At 48.9% G+C, this 12,826-nt stretch overlaps 1 protein-coding gene across 1 annotated transcript; it reads right to left on the reverse strand.

Annotated features, from left to right (window-relative positions):
• Positions 1-390: 390 nt before the first annotated feature.
• On the reverse strand, positions 391-12,382 carry LOC121450949 (high affinity immunoglobulin gamma Fc receptor I-like). Its single transcript, XM_041656363.1, has 6 exons — positions 12,337-12,382; positions 11,955-11,975; positions 10,798-11,055; positions 2,880-3,131; positions 1,755-2,039; positions 391-624 (listed from the first exon to the last, which is right to left on the reverse strand). Exons 1-6 carry the CDS (start codon positions 12,365-12,367, stop codon positions 443-445), a joined length of 1,029 nt encoding a protein of 342 aa, XP_041512297.1. The 5' UTR covers positions 12,368-12,382; the 3' UTR covers positions 391-442.
• Between the last annotated feature and the right edge of the window lie 444 nt (positions 12,383-12,826).

A 12,826-nucleotide genomic window follows, 5' to 3' on the forward strand; every position in this document is an offset into this window, starting at 1 on the left:
CCCAACTCCTCAGACTGGAGTCCTCAGAGCTGGTTCCTGTTCACAGGGGCTGTGAGGTTGTTTTCCCTGTGAGAGTCACTTCCTCCCATTCCCATTCCTCCTCACTGTAAGGCACAACATCACGTGCATACAACAGAACCCCGCTATGACAGGGCTCCATATTTCGCAAGACTCCTTTAGAGTAGGTCTGCCTTCAAAAGTCTGATTACCAAGTTTGTCTCCACTAGAGTCAGTTTGTACGTTTGCTTTATTTGAGCGCCATGCGCCAGGGTCCCACAGTCTGAATGTCAGTCCTCTTTTGGAAGTTTGTGCCCAGCGCTGGCACAGGGAGGGAGGGAGTCAGCTGTCCAGGTCCACGGTCGCCCACTGAGCTGCGCGGCTCTTGTGGTGTGGTCTGCCTCGCAAGGTCTCTTTCTTCAGACACATAATCGCTTCTAACTTGCTAAGCGGAAGTTTCTTTCTTCTCCTCATCAGAAACCAAACGGACTTCTACATTGTAGTTTTTCCTTCTTGGCAACATTTTATGTATTTTCACACAGAGAACTGTGTCCACCAAAAGCATTATTCCCATTGCCAGAGAGAAAAGGATGTGAAACCAGTCAGGGGCAGATGACGGTGGGTGACCTGAAAGAAAAAATCCTTTGACATTGGAGTGATCCAGTCAAGTTGTTTAAGAGACTGAGGAAGGCTGTCTGTCCCCCAGAAATAAGTTCAGGGGACAAGAAATTTGCAGCCATTCCAGATGGGCCCTTCAGGTGGACCAAGCTCCTCGGGAATATTACACTGTCCTTAACTTCAGAGACAGCTGCTATTTCTGTATCTTTGATGCTTAAAGCAGGTTTCAAGAGTCCTCCCTGCCAGAGCCTTGGTTCTGGAACTCATGAACCCTCCAACTCAGTCAGATACAGTCAGGAGAGTGTGTTGTCCATGAAGGCAAACTGTAAAGCCATCATGGGAATCCATCATCAAAGCCCACACCTGTGTCCTGGCTAGTTTTACGTCAACTTGTCACAAGCTAGAGTTATCTGAAAGGAGGGACCCTCAACTGAGAAAATACCTCCATAAGATCCAGCTCAACTGCATTTTCTCAATTAGTGATTGATGGGGGAGGGCCCAATCCATTATGGGTGGTGCCATCCCTGCTCTGGTGGTCCTGGATGCTACAAAAAAAGCAGGTTGAGAGAAACTCTGACTCAAAAAAAAACAAAAGACAAAAAGCAAAAGAAAGAAAAATAAGGCAGGCTGAGCAAGCCACGAGGAGCAAGCCAGTAAGCAGCGCTCATCCACGGCCTCTGCATCAGTTCCTGCCTCTAGCTTGCTGCCCTGAGTTCCTGTCCTGACTTCCTTCTCTGATACGCAGTGCTCTATAAATGTAAGTCAAACAAACCCTCTCCTCCCCAGCTTGCTTTTGGTCATGGTGTTTCATCACAGCGCTAGAAACCCTCACAGAGACACCCCTAATGTCGTCTGCAGTGGGTGAATTGGGGGGGGGGAGCAAAGGGAAGTTGAGAGAGAGCAAAGGGAGGAGAGACAAAAGATGAACGAAACAGACAGAAGGAAGAATGGGATGAAGGAAAGAAGGAGAATAAAGAAAGGGAAAGTGACAGACAGGAAAAGAAAGAAGGAAATTCAGGGAAGGCGGGAGGGAAACGGTGCAGTTCTGACACATGGCGCTCTGCTCGTGAAGTGTGAAGTGTTCCCCTTCCCCGTCAGCCCCACGGGAAGAAAGAGACCCCCACTTCCCGCACACTCACCAATTGTTCTAAGCTCCAGCTCAGGACTGTGCTTAAGGACACTGCCGTCCTCTGTGGCTACCTCACACCAGTACAACCCAGAATCTTCGCTTCCGGCACTTGGTATGTGGTACTCTGAGGATGTATTCCTATCCTCCAGGATCTTGCTGCCCACGTAGAAGGAGAAGTAAAGCCGCAAGCCAGGACTCTGTACGAGCAACTTTGTCTCACAACTCAGGGTGACCGGACTCCCCTCCAGGAAGGGAGAAGACAAGGATGCTCTCAGCACTGGAACTGCAAACAGTTCTAAAGAGAAAGTCATGGGGGGCAGAATGTCCCGTTCAGTGTCAGTGCCTCCAAAAGACTCCCCTTTGTGAATCTCGCCCCAACAGAGAGTCATATTTCTAGTAGACCCGACTGGTTGCCAGTGTGTGTGTGGGGGGGGGGGGGGGCTCTGTCTACTAGGAAACATGGACTACACTGGCAGGAACCCAGAGTCATCACTAACACGCACCTGCCAGCTAAGTCACTCATTACCTGTGCTCTTCAAATGAGAAGCTGGGACAGTAATTTCTTCCCCCACAGAAATGAACTGTTTTTCACATAGGAATACCTTGCCTTAGTTTGAACACTAAGATGGCAAGCCATGGAAAGAGTTGAAACAAAGACCGTGTGCAAATTGGACAGAGAAAACTGTTTGGTTTGCAGAAGCTTAAGGAGAAGTGAGTTCAGAGGTTACATGATCCCAGACACACAAATGGAAAGCAAAAGCAATTCCTAATGTCTTTCTGGCTTCTAGGAAATTTCTATGAAAATTTCATGAGCTTTAACTGGAGTGTTTTCTAGCAACTCTGGCTACCCTGAGTGAGTGAGTCTCAGGCCTTAGCAGCTAAAATAAATAGACGAAGTATATAGGCCGCTGTCCCCTGACTTTGACATGTGCCCCTGTGATCACTGATGGGCCATTGGGGGTGCTGAAAAGAGCAATGGATGGGGACTCGGAGACCTCAGTTCTGGTGCGGCCCAGAAGGTGGTCACTGGGTGGCCTTCGGGGAAGCCATTTGCTTCCCTGGAACTCAGTTTCCTCCTTTGTAAATTGAGGTTTCTCTGGTCCTTTTGGCTGGGACTCTCATCTAGACCGGATACCTTTCACAGTGACAGCCATTCTGGCAGACTCGAAGCGGAGGTTTCTTCCCATTCCTGAGCAGTGGTAGATGCCATTGTGACTCAGGTTGGTTTTCAGAATTTTGACCTCAGAACCTCGAGAAAAGTTAAAGGATTTTCCATTTTGATAGAAAATCACATTGTACACCAGCTTATTCTTCCATCCATGACATCGCAAGGCCAGAGGTTCTCCTTCTGTGAGGACTCTGTGGGAGGCCTGGAGTAGCAGCAATTCTGAAAAGGGAGGACCACAGTGGTTGCAAGCACAGGGGAAGAACAAGGAGGCCGAGTCTTGGCCCTGGAGACTTTTATATCTTACACTATTGCAACATTCCAACTTCAGTCTCTGCTGTGGCCCACACCTTAGTCGCGCTTTCAAATCTCTTCTGCTTTGGTAGAAAGAAAAATGACCTTTCCCAGCAGCTGTGCACACTACCCAGTCCCCCATCATCCTCTCCAGCAGCTGTGCACACTACCCTCTTCCCCATCATCCTCTGCAGCAGCTCTGCACACTACCCACTCCCCCATCCTCTGCAGCAGCTGTGCACACTACCCACTCCCCCATCATCCTCTGCAGCAGCTGTGCACACTACCCACCCCAGCACCCTCTCCCAGCAGCTCTGCATACTACCCACTCCCCCATCATCCTCTGCAGCAGCTCTGCACACTACCCACTCCCCCATCATCCTCTGCAGCAGCTCTGCACACTACCCACTCCCCCATCATCCTCTGCAGCAGCTGTGCACACTACCCACCCCAGCACCCTCTCCCAGCAGCTCTGCACACTACCCACTCCCCCATCATCCTCTGCAGCAGCTCTGCACACTACCCACTCCCCCATCATCCTCTGCAGCAGCTCTGCACACTACCCACTCCCCCATCATCCTCTGCAGCAGCTCTGCACACTACCCACCCCAGCACCCTTTCCCAGCAGCTCTGCACACTACCCACTCTCCTATCATCCTCTGCAGCAGCTCTGCACACTACCCACTCCCCCATCATCTTCTCCAGCAGCTGTGCACACTACCCCTTCTCAGCACTGAGAAACTGGCTGGGACAAAGTTTACTTTGCATGGAAGACAGAATTCTTAGATGACCCCAATGATTCATGCATACAAAACCCCTTGAATGTGTTGTGCCCTTATGTCCAGCTTCTAAAGTCAAGAGAATATGACAAAGGCCAGACACACATTTGCTATATATGGCTTTATTCTTAGCAGGCTGGAGAGGGACGCTCCTGGTGGCCTTGAAGCACTAAGCTGCTGTGACGTGAGGTTACATGCCAAGGGCCTCTGGGAGCTGAGCTTGCCTCCCCACCCCCACCGGTGGACAGTTAATTAGAAAACGAGGACACCAGTCCTGTAACCGCAAGGAACTGAATTCTGCCAACGACTTTGTGAATCTGAAGGACCCAAAGGAACACAGTCCAGTCAACACCCTGACTACAGAGAGGCTGTGGAACCTGAACCGTGATTGTTCTGTGTGTTCAGGGCTTTAGCTTTGTGATGCTTTGTTATGCTGCGCTAGAAAAGGAATATGTTGTAACCGCTGACGTGTCTGTTAGTGAAGATGAGGCGTTCAGGGAAAGTGGGCCTTCCACTCTCCAGAACTCATCTACGGAGAGCAAGGGTGCGGTCACTGCCATGCGGAGCAGGGTCTGTGGACTCGGTCCTCTGCCAAGTGGGACAGAGTCTCTGGTCTCAAAAACTGCCACGTTCCTTCTAAATGCAAGTAAGACCCAAAACTCAATCCCACACTGCCCAGACAAACAGATGTCTTGGCTTTATGTCTGAAACACAGTAGATTTTGATCTATCTCCATATGAAAAGATCAAAACATGAATATGAGAAAATTGCACACTGAAATTAGCCAGACTCGAGGTCTGTATATCTCAGTGGACTTTTGCATAGCTAAAATCACATCCAGAGTGAAGGCTGTCGGCCTTCATCTCAGGGTTCTATACTGTCACTGTGGAATATATTTCCATGCTCTTATCTATCACCAAAACTGAAAAATCCACGACAGAGATAGACCCAGGAAAGTAATTAGCTTTCTGTCCTCTTTCATGGACATGTCCCTTACCTGTGTTCTGTCCTTCCTCCTCATCTGACCTTACCCTTCTCTTCTCTTTCCTTATGCTACACTCTACCCAAATGTACATTTGTTTACTTATGGTTTTGGTAGAGTCCACGTAGGAGGAAAAATGTAGTTTTTTAGCCCTGAATGGGGTATTTCATATCAAAACACAATAGATACAGCTTTTAGCTGTGTCATATGATATATAGACACCGAGCTTACTAATATCTAGTTCTAACGTCACCCCTTATCTTCACTGCCTCTGAGTAGGAAAGTTAGCCTCATTCTGAGTTCCATGACTAGAACCTGGACCCAACCAGCAGCATTTTCTTGGTCCTAGGGTCTCTGCTGTTTTTTTTTTTTCTCTGCCAGTCAAAGATTTAAAAAGCAAGAAAAAGTCTTGAGTGAAACAGATGGCAGCAGGGAAATTCCTGAATACAGCAGACAGCATTAGCTGGTGAGAAAGAGGTACTATCAGAGGTAAGGAGATGCACACACAGCAGGCACACAGAGACCTCTGCACACACAGCAGGCACACAGAGATCCTATGCACACACAGCAAGCACACAGAGACCTCTGCACACACAGCAGGCACACAGAGACCTCTGCACACACAGCAAGCACACAGAAACATCTGCACACACAAGCACACAGAGACCTCTGCACACACAGCAAGCACACAGAGACCTCTGCACACACACAAGTACACAGAGACCTCTGCACACACACAAGCACACAGAGACCTCTGCACACACAGCAGGCACACAGAGACCTCTGCACACACACAAGCACACAGAAACCTCTGCACACACAGCAGGCACACAGAGACCTCTGCACACACAGCAGGCACACAGAGACTTCTGCACACACACAAGCACACAGAGACCTCTGCACACACAGCAGGCACACAGAGACCTCTGCACATACAGCAAGCACACAGAGACCTCTGCACACACAAGCGCACAGAGACCTCTGCACACACACAAGCACACAGAGACCTCTGCACACACACAAGTACACAGAGACCTCTGCACACACAAGCGCACAGAGACCTCTGCACACACACAAGCACACAGAGACCTCTGCACACACACAAGTACACAGAGACCTCTGCACACACAAGCGCACAGAGACCTCTGCACACACAAGCGCACAGAGACCTCTGCACACACACAAGCACACAGAGACCTCTGCACACACACAAGTACACAGAGACCTCTGCACACACACAAGCACACAGAGACCTCTGCACACACAAGCGCACAGAGACCTCTGCACACACACAAGTACACAGAGACCTCTGCACACACAGAAGCGCACAGAGACCTCTGCACACACAAGCGCACAGAGACCTCTGCAAACACACAAGTACACAGAGACCTCTGCACACACACAAGTACACAGAGACCTCTGCACACACACAAGTACACAGAGACCTCTGCACACACACAAGCACACAGAGACCTCTGCACACACACACAAGCGCACAGAGACCTCTGCACACACACAAGCGCACAGAGACCACTGCACACACACAAGTACACAGAGACCTCTGCACACACACAAGCGCACAGACACCTCTGCACACACACAAGTACACAGAGACCCCTGCACACACACAAGCACACAGAGACCTCTGCACACACACAAGTACACAGAGACCTCTGCACACACACAAGCACACAGAGACCTCTGCACACACACAAGTACACAGAGACCTCTGCACACACACAAGTACACAGAGACCCCTGCACACACACAAGCACACAGAAACCTCTGCACACGCACAAGTACACAGAGACCTCTGCACACACAAGCACACAGAGACCTCTGCACACACAGCAGGCACACAGAGACCTCTGCACACACACAAGCGCACAGAGACATCTGCACACACACAAGCGCACAGAGACTTCTGCACACACACAAGCGCACAGAAACCTCTGCACAAACAGCAGCCACACAGAGACCTCTGCACACACAACAGGCACACAGAGACTTCTGCACACACACAAGCACACAGAGACCTCTGCACACACAGCAAGTGCACAGAGACCTCTGCACACACAGCAAGCACACAGAGACCTCTGCACACACAAGCACACAGAGACCTCTGCACACACAAGCACACAGGGACCTCTGCACACACAGCAAGCACACAAGGACCTCTGCACACACAAGCACACAGAGACCTCTGCACACACAAGCACACAGAGACCTCTGCACACACACAAGCACACAGAGACCTCCGCACACACAAGCACACAGAGACCTCTGCACACACAGCAGGCACACAGAGATCCTATGCTCACACAGCAAGCACACAGAGACCTCTGCATACACAGCAGGCACACAGAGATGACTGCACACACACAAGCACACAGAGACCTCTGCACATACAGCAGGTACACAGAGACCTCTGCACACACAGCAAGCACACAGAGACCTCTTCACACACAGCAGGCACACAGAGATGACTGCACACACACAAGCACACAGAGACCTCTGCACATACAGCAAGCACACAGAGACCTCTGCACACACAACAGGCACACAGAGACTTCTGCACACACACAAGCACACACAGAGACATCTGCACACACACAAGCGCACAGACACCTCTGCACACACACAAGTACACAGAGACCTCTGCACACACAGCAGGCACACAGAGATCCTATGCACACACAGCAAGCGCACAGAGACCTCTGCACACACAGCAGGCACACAGAGATGACTGCACACACACAAGCACACAGAGACCTCTGCACATACAGCAAGCACACAGAGACCTCTGCACACACACAAGTACACAGAGACCTCTGCACACACACAAGCACACAGAGACCTGTGCACACACAGCAAGCACACAGAGACCTCTGCACACACAGCAGGCACACAGAGATGACTGCACACACACAAGCACACAGAGACCTCTGCACATACAGCAAGCACACAGAGACCTCTGCACACACACAAGTACACAGAGACCTCTGCACACACACAAGCACACAGAGACCTGTGCACACACAGCAAGCACACAGAGACCTCTGCACACACAGCAGGCACACAGAGATGACTGCACACACACAAGCACACAGAGACCTCTGCACATACAGCAAGCACACAGAGACCTCTGCACACACACAAGTACACAGAGACCTCTGCACACACACAAGCACACAGAGACCTGTGCACACACAGCAAGCACACAGAGACCTCTGCACACACAGCAGGCACACAGAGATGACTGCACACACACAAGCACACAGAGACCTCTGCACATACAGCAGGCACACAGAGACCTCTGCACACACAGCAAGCACACAGAGACCTCTTCACACACAGCAGGCACACAGAGATGACTGCACACACACAAGCACACAGAGACCTCTGCACATACAGCAAGCACACAGAGACCTCTGCACACACAGCAGGCACACAGAGATGACTGCACACACACAAGCACACAGAGACCTCTGCACATACAGCAAGCACACAGAGACCTCTGCACACACAGCAGGCACACAGAGACCTCTGCACACACAGCAAGCACACAGAGACCTCTGCACACACAGCAAGTGCACAGAGACCTCTGCACACACAAGCACACAGAGACCTCTGCACACACAAGCACACAGAGACCTCTGCACACACAAGCACACAGAGACCTCTGCACACATAAGCACACAGAGACCTCTGCACACACAAGCGCACAGAGACCTCGCACACACAAGCACACAGAGACCTCTGCACACACAGCAGGCACACAGAGATCCTATGCACACACAGCAAGCGCACAGAGACCTCTGCACACACAGAAAGCACAGAGAGACCCTATGCACACACAGCAAGGACAGAGAGACCCTATGCACATACAGCAAGCACACAGAGACCCTATGCACACACAGCAAGCACACAGAGACCCTATGCACACACAGCAAGCACACAGAGACCTCTGCACACACAGCAAGTACACAGAGATCCTCTCCAAACAAGGTTGGGCTGAGAACTGAAAAATCTCATCTCTAGGCAGTGGTGGCATACACCGTTAGTCCTAACACTCAGGAGGCTGGGGCAGGTGGATCTCTGTGAGTTCAAGGCCAGCCTGGTCTACAGAATGAATTATAGGACAGCCAGGCCTACACAGAGAAACCCTGTCTCAAAATAAAACAAAACAAAATAAAATAAATCTAGTCTCTTCTCAATGGCTAGGGTTTTTTTTTTTTTTTAAGTCTTTGGTGAGTCTTTCTTCCCTGATTTAGGGATGGTGACTGACTGGTCCACAATTGTTACGTAAATATCTACAGATTCTGTTGAATTCCTAGGCTGGTCCATCAGCAGAGGACCCAAATTTTGTTTTTTTGTTGTTTTTTTGTTTTGTTTTGTTTTTTTGGACCCAAATTTTGGAAGAAAATAACTAAACAAATAAATAAAGCTCTCCAGGCCTATTTTTTTTAAGCTGCCAGGCTTTTGTCTCAGATCAGGGGGGTGAGGAAGAAGCCGGTCATCTTGGAAGTTTGCCACCTTTATTCCCTAGATGGCCTTCTTTCTATCTTCCTGCCATGCCAAACAGACAGTGTCTTAGTGTCTTAGCATCCCCAGACAGACGGAAGGTGACTGAGCATCAGCATAACCTCAATGGAGTCCCCACTGTTGCACAACCATGGCAAAACATTTTATAAATAGGATAGAGGGAGCAGGAAGCAGAAAGCCTGGTATATTAGATGACAGTCAAGAACTTCTGTTTCTTTTGTGGGGGGAGGCAAGCCACAAAGAAATTACCAACACTTGAGGAACCCAGAATATATAAAGAGTTCCGATGAGCCAATGGCTTTGGGAGAAGGAGCTAGAGAGATTTCTTAACAGGATCAGCAGTTAAGAAAGAGTGCTTGAAAAAGAAAGAAAGAAAGAAAGAAAGAGTGCTTGTTATTCTTTTAGAACCGTGATTCTCAACCTGTGGGTCACAACCCCTTTGGCAAACCTCTATCTCCAAAAAAAATTATTTACAATATGATTCATAACAGTAGCAAAATTACTGTTATGAAGTAGCAATGGAAATAATGTTACGGTCTGGGGTTACCACAACATGAGGAACTGTATTAAAAAGTCGCAGCTTTAGGGAGGTTGAAAACCACTGGTCTAGAAGACCTGAGTTCAGTTCCCAGAACTTAGTCCTGCTACTGCTAATGACTCCAGTTCTAGGAGGTCCAGCACCCTCTTCTGACCATCAAGGGTAGGTCCTTGCACACATGGCATACAGATACACACACACACACACACACACACACACACACACACACACCTAAAATGCAATACCATTTTAAAAGAAAAAAAAACATTGGCCAAAAGGCTAATCAGGTACTTTATAAAGACAAGTAATAAACACACTAAAAGAGGTCAATACCACAGTCACCAAAAAAATTATAAATTAAAACCACAATGTGAAGCCACTATACACAATCAGAACGATACAATGAAAAACACACAAGAGAGCTGCCATTGAGGAAATTAAAGATGTGTTGCCATAAATTTTTGACAAAGATAAAACACAAGAGCCTGAAATTTTTCTTGAGACATTGTACCCAAAACTGGTCCAATCTAGAGCGCTAGGAGTACGTATGATCTTGATGTAATGTTTTAATTATACTGACTTGATTGGACCTAGTAGGTCCTTAGAGCTGATACGTTCACTCATATAAAGTCTCACATACACTCTCAGAGAGAAAGGGAGACAGACAGACAGACAGACAGACAGCATTCTGGCACCCGCACAAAAGAAGACCTTGGGATCCCCAGCCCTCCTGCCCCGTGCCATGTTTACCTGTGTGGATTTCCAACTGTACAGGGTCACTTGGCATTGAGAGACCGGTCTGGCACCTGTATTCACCACTGTCCTTGAAAGTGGCCTCCGTGATCCTGTAACTACGCGTGGAGACCTGAAGGACTGTGTTGTTCAGAAGCCACTGTGTGGAACTGTCTCCAGGCAGGTGGGGCCCCTCACACCATAAAGTGACATTTTCCTCCTGGAAAATGCTGACCCAGGGAGGCTGCAAGGTGATCACAGCCTTCCTGTCACTGACTGTAGGAAAAAGAAGAAGAATGGAGAAGATCCTAAGTGGAGCTAACGCAAGGACTGGGAGGGATTGGTAAAGTATCGCTTGCACAAGGCGAAAGTATATGTAAGTCAGTTTGAAAAACTTAGCAAGAGGAATCCCAGGAAGCCAGCCGGTCCGTAAAAGCCCCGCTCTGCAATGGGAGCCTTTGGAGTTATTTGATCCCAGTACAGGTGTTAGGATTTGGTAGCTAGTGATGAAATCATTGGTGTTTAAGAAAGTGGAGTTTTAAACCAGAGCAAACTGCCTTGAACCAGATTCTCTACACTCAGTGCTAGGCTGTCTTTGGGGGGAAACTGAGGCTCAAGCCCGTGAAGCCTTTCCGTCTGAGGAGAACCACCTATCTCTGCTTTCTTATAAAAGAGACAAGTTGGGTGGTGGGGGGGCTAGAAAAACCAGTCGGACAGGTTCCCACAATTATCTGCTTTTCTGAGCTCACTAGGCTAGTGGTTCTCTACCTGTGGGCCACAACCCCTTTGGAGGTCAAAATGACCTTTTCACAGGAGTTGCCTAAGACCATCGGAGAACACAGATGTTTACATTACAGTTCATAACAGTAGCAAAGTTACAGTTATGAAGTAGCAATGACAATAATGTTATGGTTGGGGGTCACCAAACATGAGGAACTATATTAAATGGTCGCAGCTTCAGGAAGGTTGAGAGCCGCTGATCTAGGGATTTAGTTCAGCAGCCAGGGCTCACTCAGAAAACCTTTTGTAGAAAACCCCCTCTAAATACAGAGACGGTCACTAAGAAATCTTTCTCTTGCTTGTCTTCCCCCTGTGCTCCTCCCTCCAGGTTAATGGAAGCCACCCTTTGAAAGCAGGGAAGCAGCAGATGAGAAATTGATCGAGAGCCCACTCACCCACTTGTCCACCGCCTGGAACTGCAAGAGACCAGAGACACAGATGTCAGTTGGGGACTAGAAGATACTGGTGACGAAGGGAGAATTGGGAAGAGCTCACATCGACTTTGAGGACCCAGCTGAAGTCTCTTGAGAGACTCACCATCACCATACCAGGGATGGGTATTCATGATACCCTCTTTATTCTGATGGAAGCTTGCAGGTTTAATGCCACCAGAGGATCCCCTTCCCATCCTTTGGAAATAAGCACCAATAAATGATTGGATCCTTGATACAGCTGTCTTTAGACTTGAGTTCTTAGGCTAACCAAACAATGACGTAACGTCTTGATCGCCATGGTCAGAGCCAACTCCCCCGACAAGTCTCCCTGAGCCTAACTTACCCCAAAGGAGCAGGGTCGTTAGAAGCCACATGTCACCTCCAAGCTGGTAAAAATCTGCACTGTGTGAGACATTGAAGAGACTCTAGTAAAGGCTAGGAACCAAGATTAGAAAAGAGGAAGGAAATGACCACTTCTGTCCACTTGCATTATGGTTGTGTTCCTTTTTTCTGGGAAATACATCCTTAGTTCTTTCCTCCTCTATAACAGGGTCTTCTGTAGCCCAGGTTATCCTCAGATATACTATGTTGCCAAGGATGACCTTGGCTCCTGATCCTCCTGTTTCTACCTCCCAAGTGCTAGGATTATTATAGCCCTGTACCATCATGCCTAGCTGCATGCCCCTCCCACCTCTCTCTCCAGGGTGATGCTGTAGCCCTGACAGCCTGAGGCTCACTTGTGGACCAGGCTGGCCTTGGCTATCCAGAGCACCACCTGCCTTTGCCTCCCACATAGTAAGATTGGAAATGTGGACCACTGTTCCTGCTTTCCA

The sequence above is a fragment of the Microtus oregoni genome, unplaced genomic scaffold, assembly GCF_018167655.1.
Source record: "Microtus oregoni isolate MIOR12 unplaced genomic scaffold, Mior012 000007F_ref0000211, whole genome shotgun sequence".
Lineage (NCBI taxonomy): Eukaryota > Metazoa > Chordata > Mammalia > Rodentia > Cricetidae > Microtus > Microtus oregoni.

Excerpts from the sequence above, each read along its gene's own strand:
- LOC121450949 (XM_041656363.1), bottom strand. The coding sequence starts at position 12,367 with ATGTGGCTTCTAACGACCCTGCTCCTTTGGG. Across the intron at positions 3,132-10,797 it reads ACAGTTGGAAATCCACACAG|AATTGCTGCTACTCCAGGCC; the intron begins GTAAACATGGCA and ends CTCCCTTTTCAG. Across the intron at positions 2,040-2,879 it reads AATGGCTGTCACTGTGAAAG|AACTGTTTGCAGTTCCAGTG; the intron begins GTATCCGGTCTA and ends CTTTCTCTTTAG.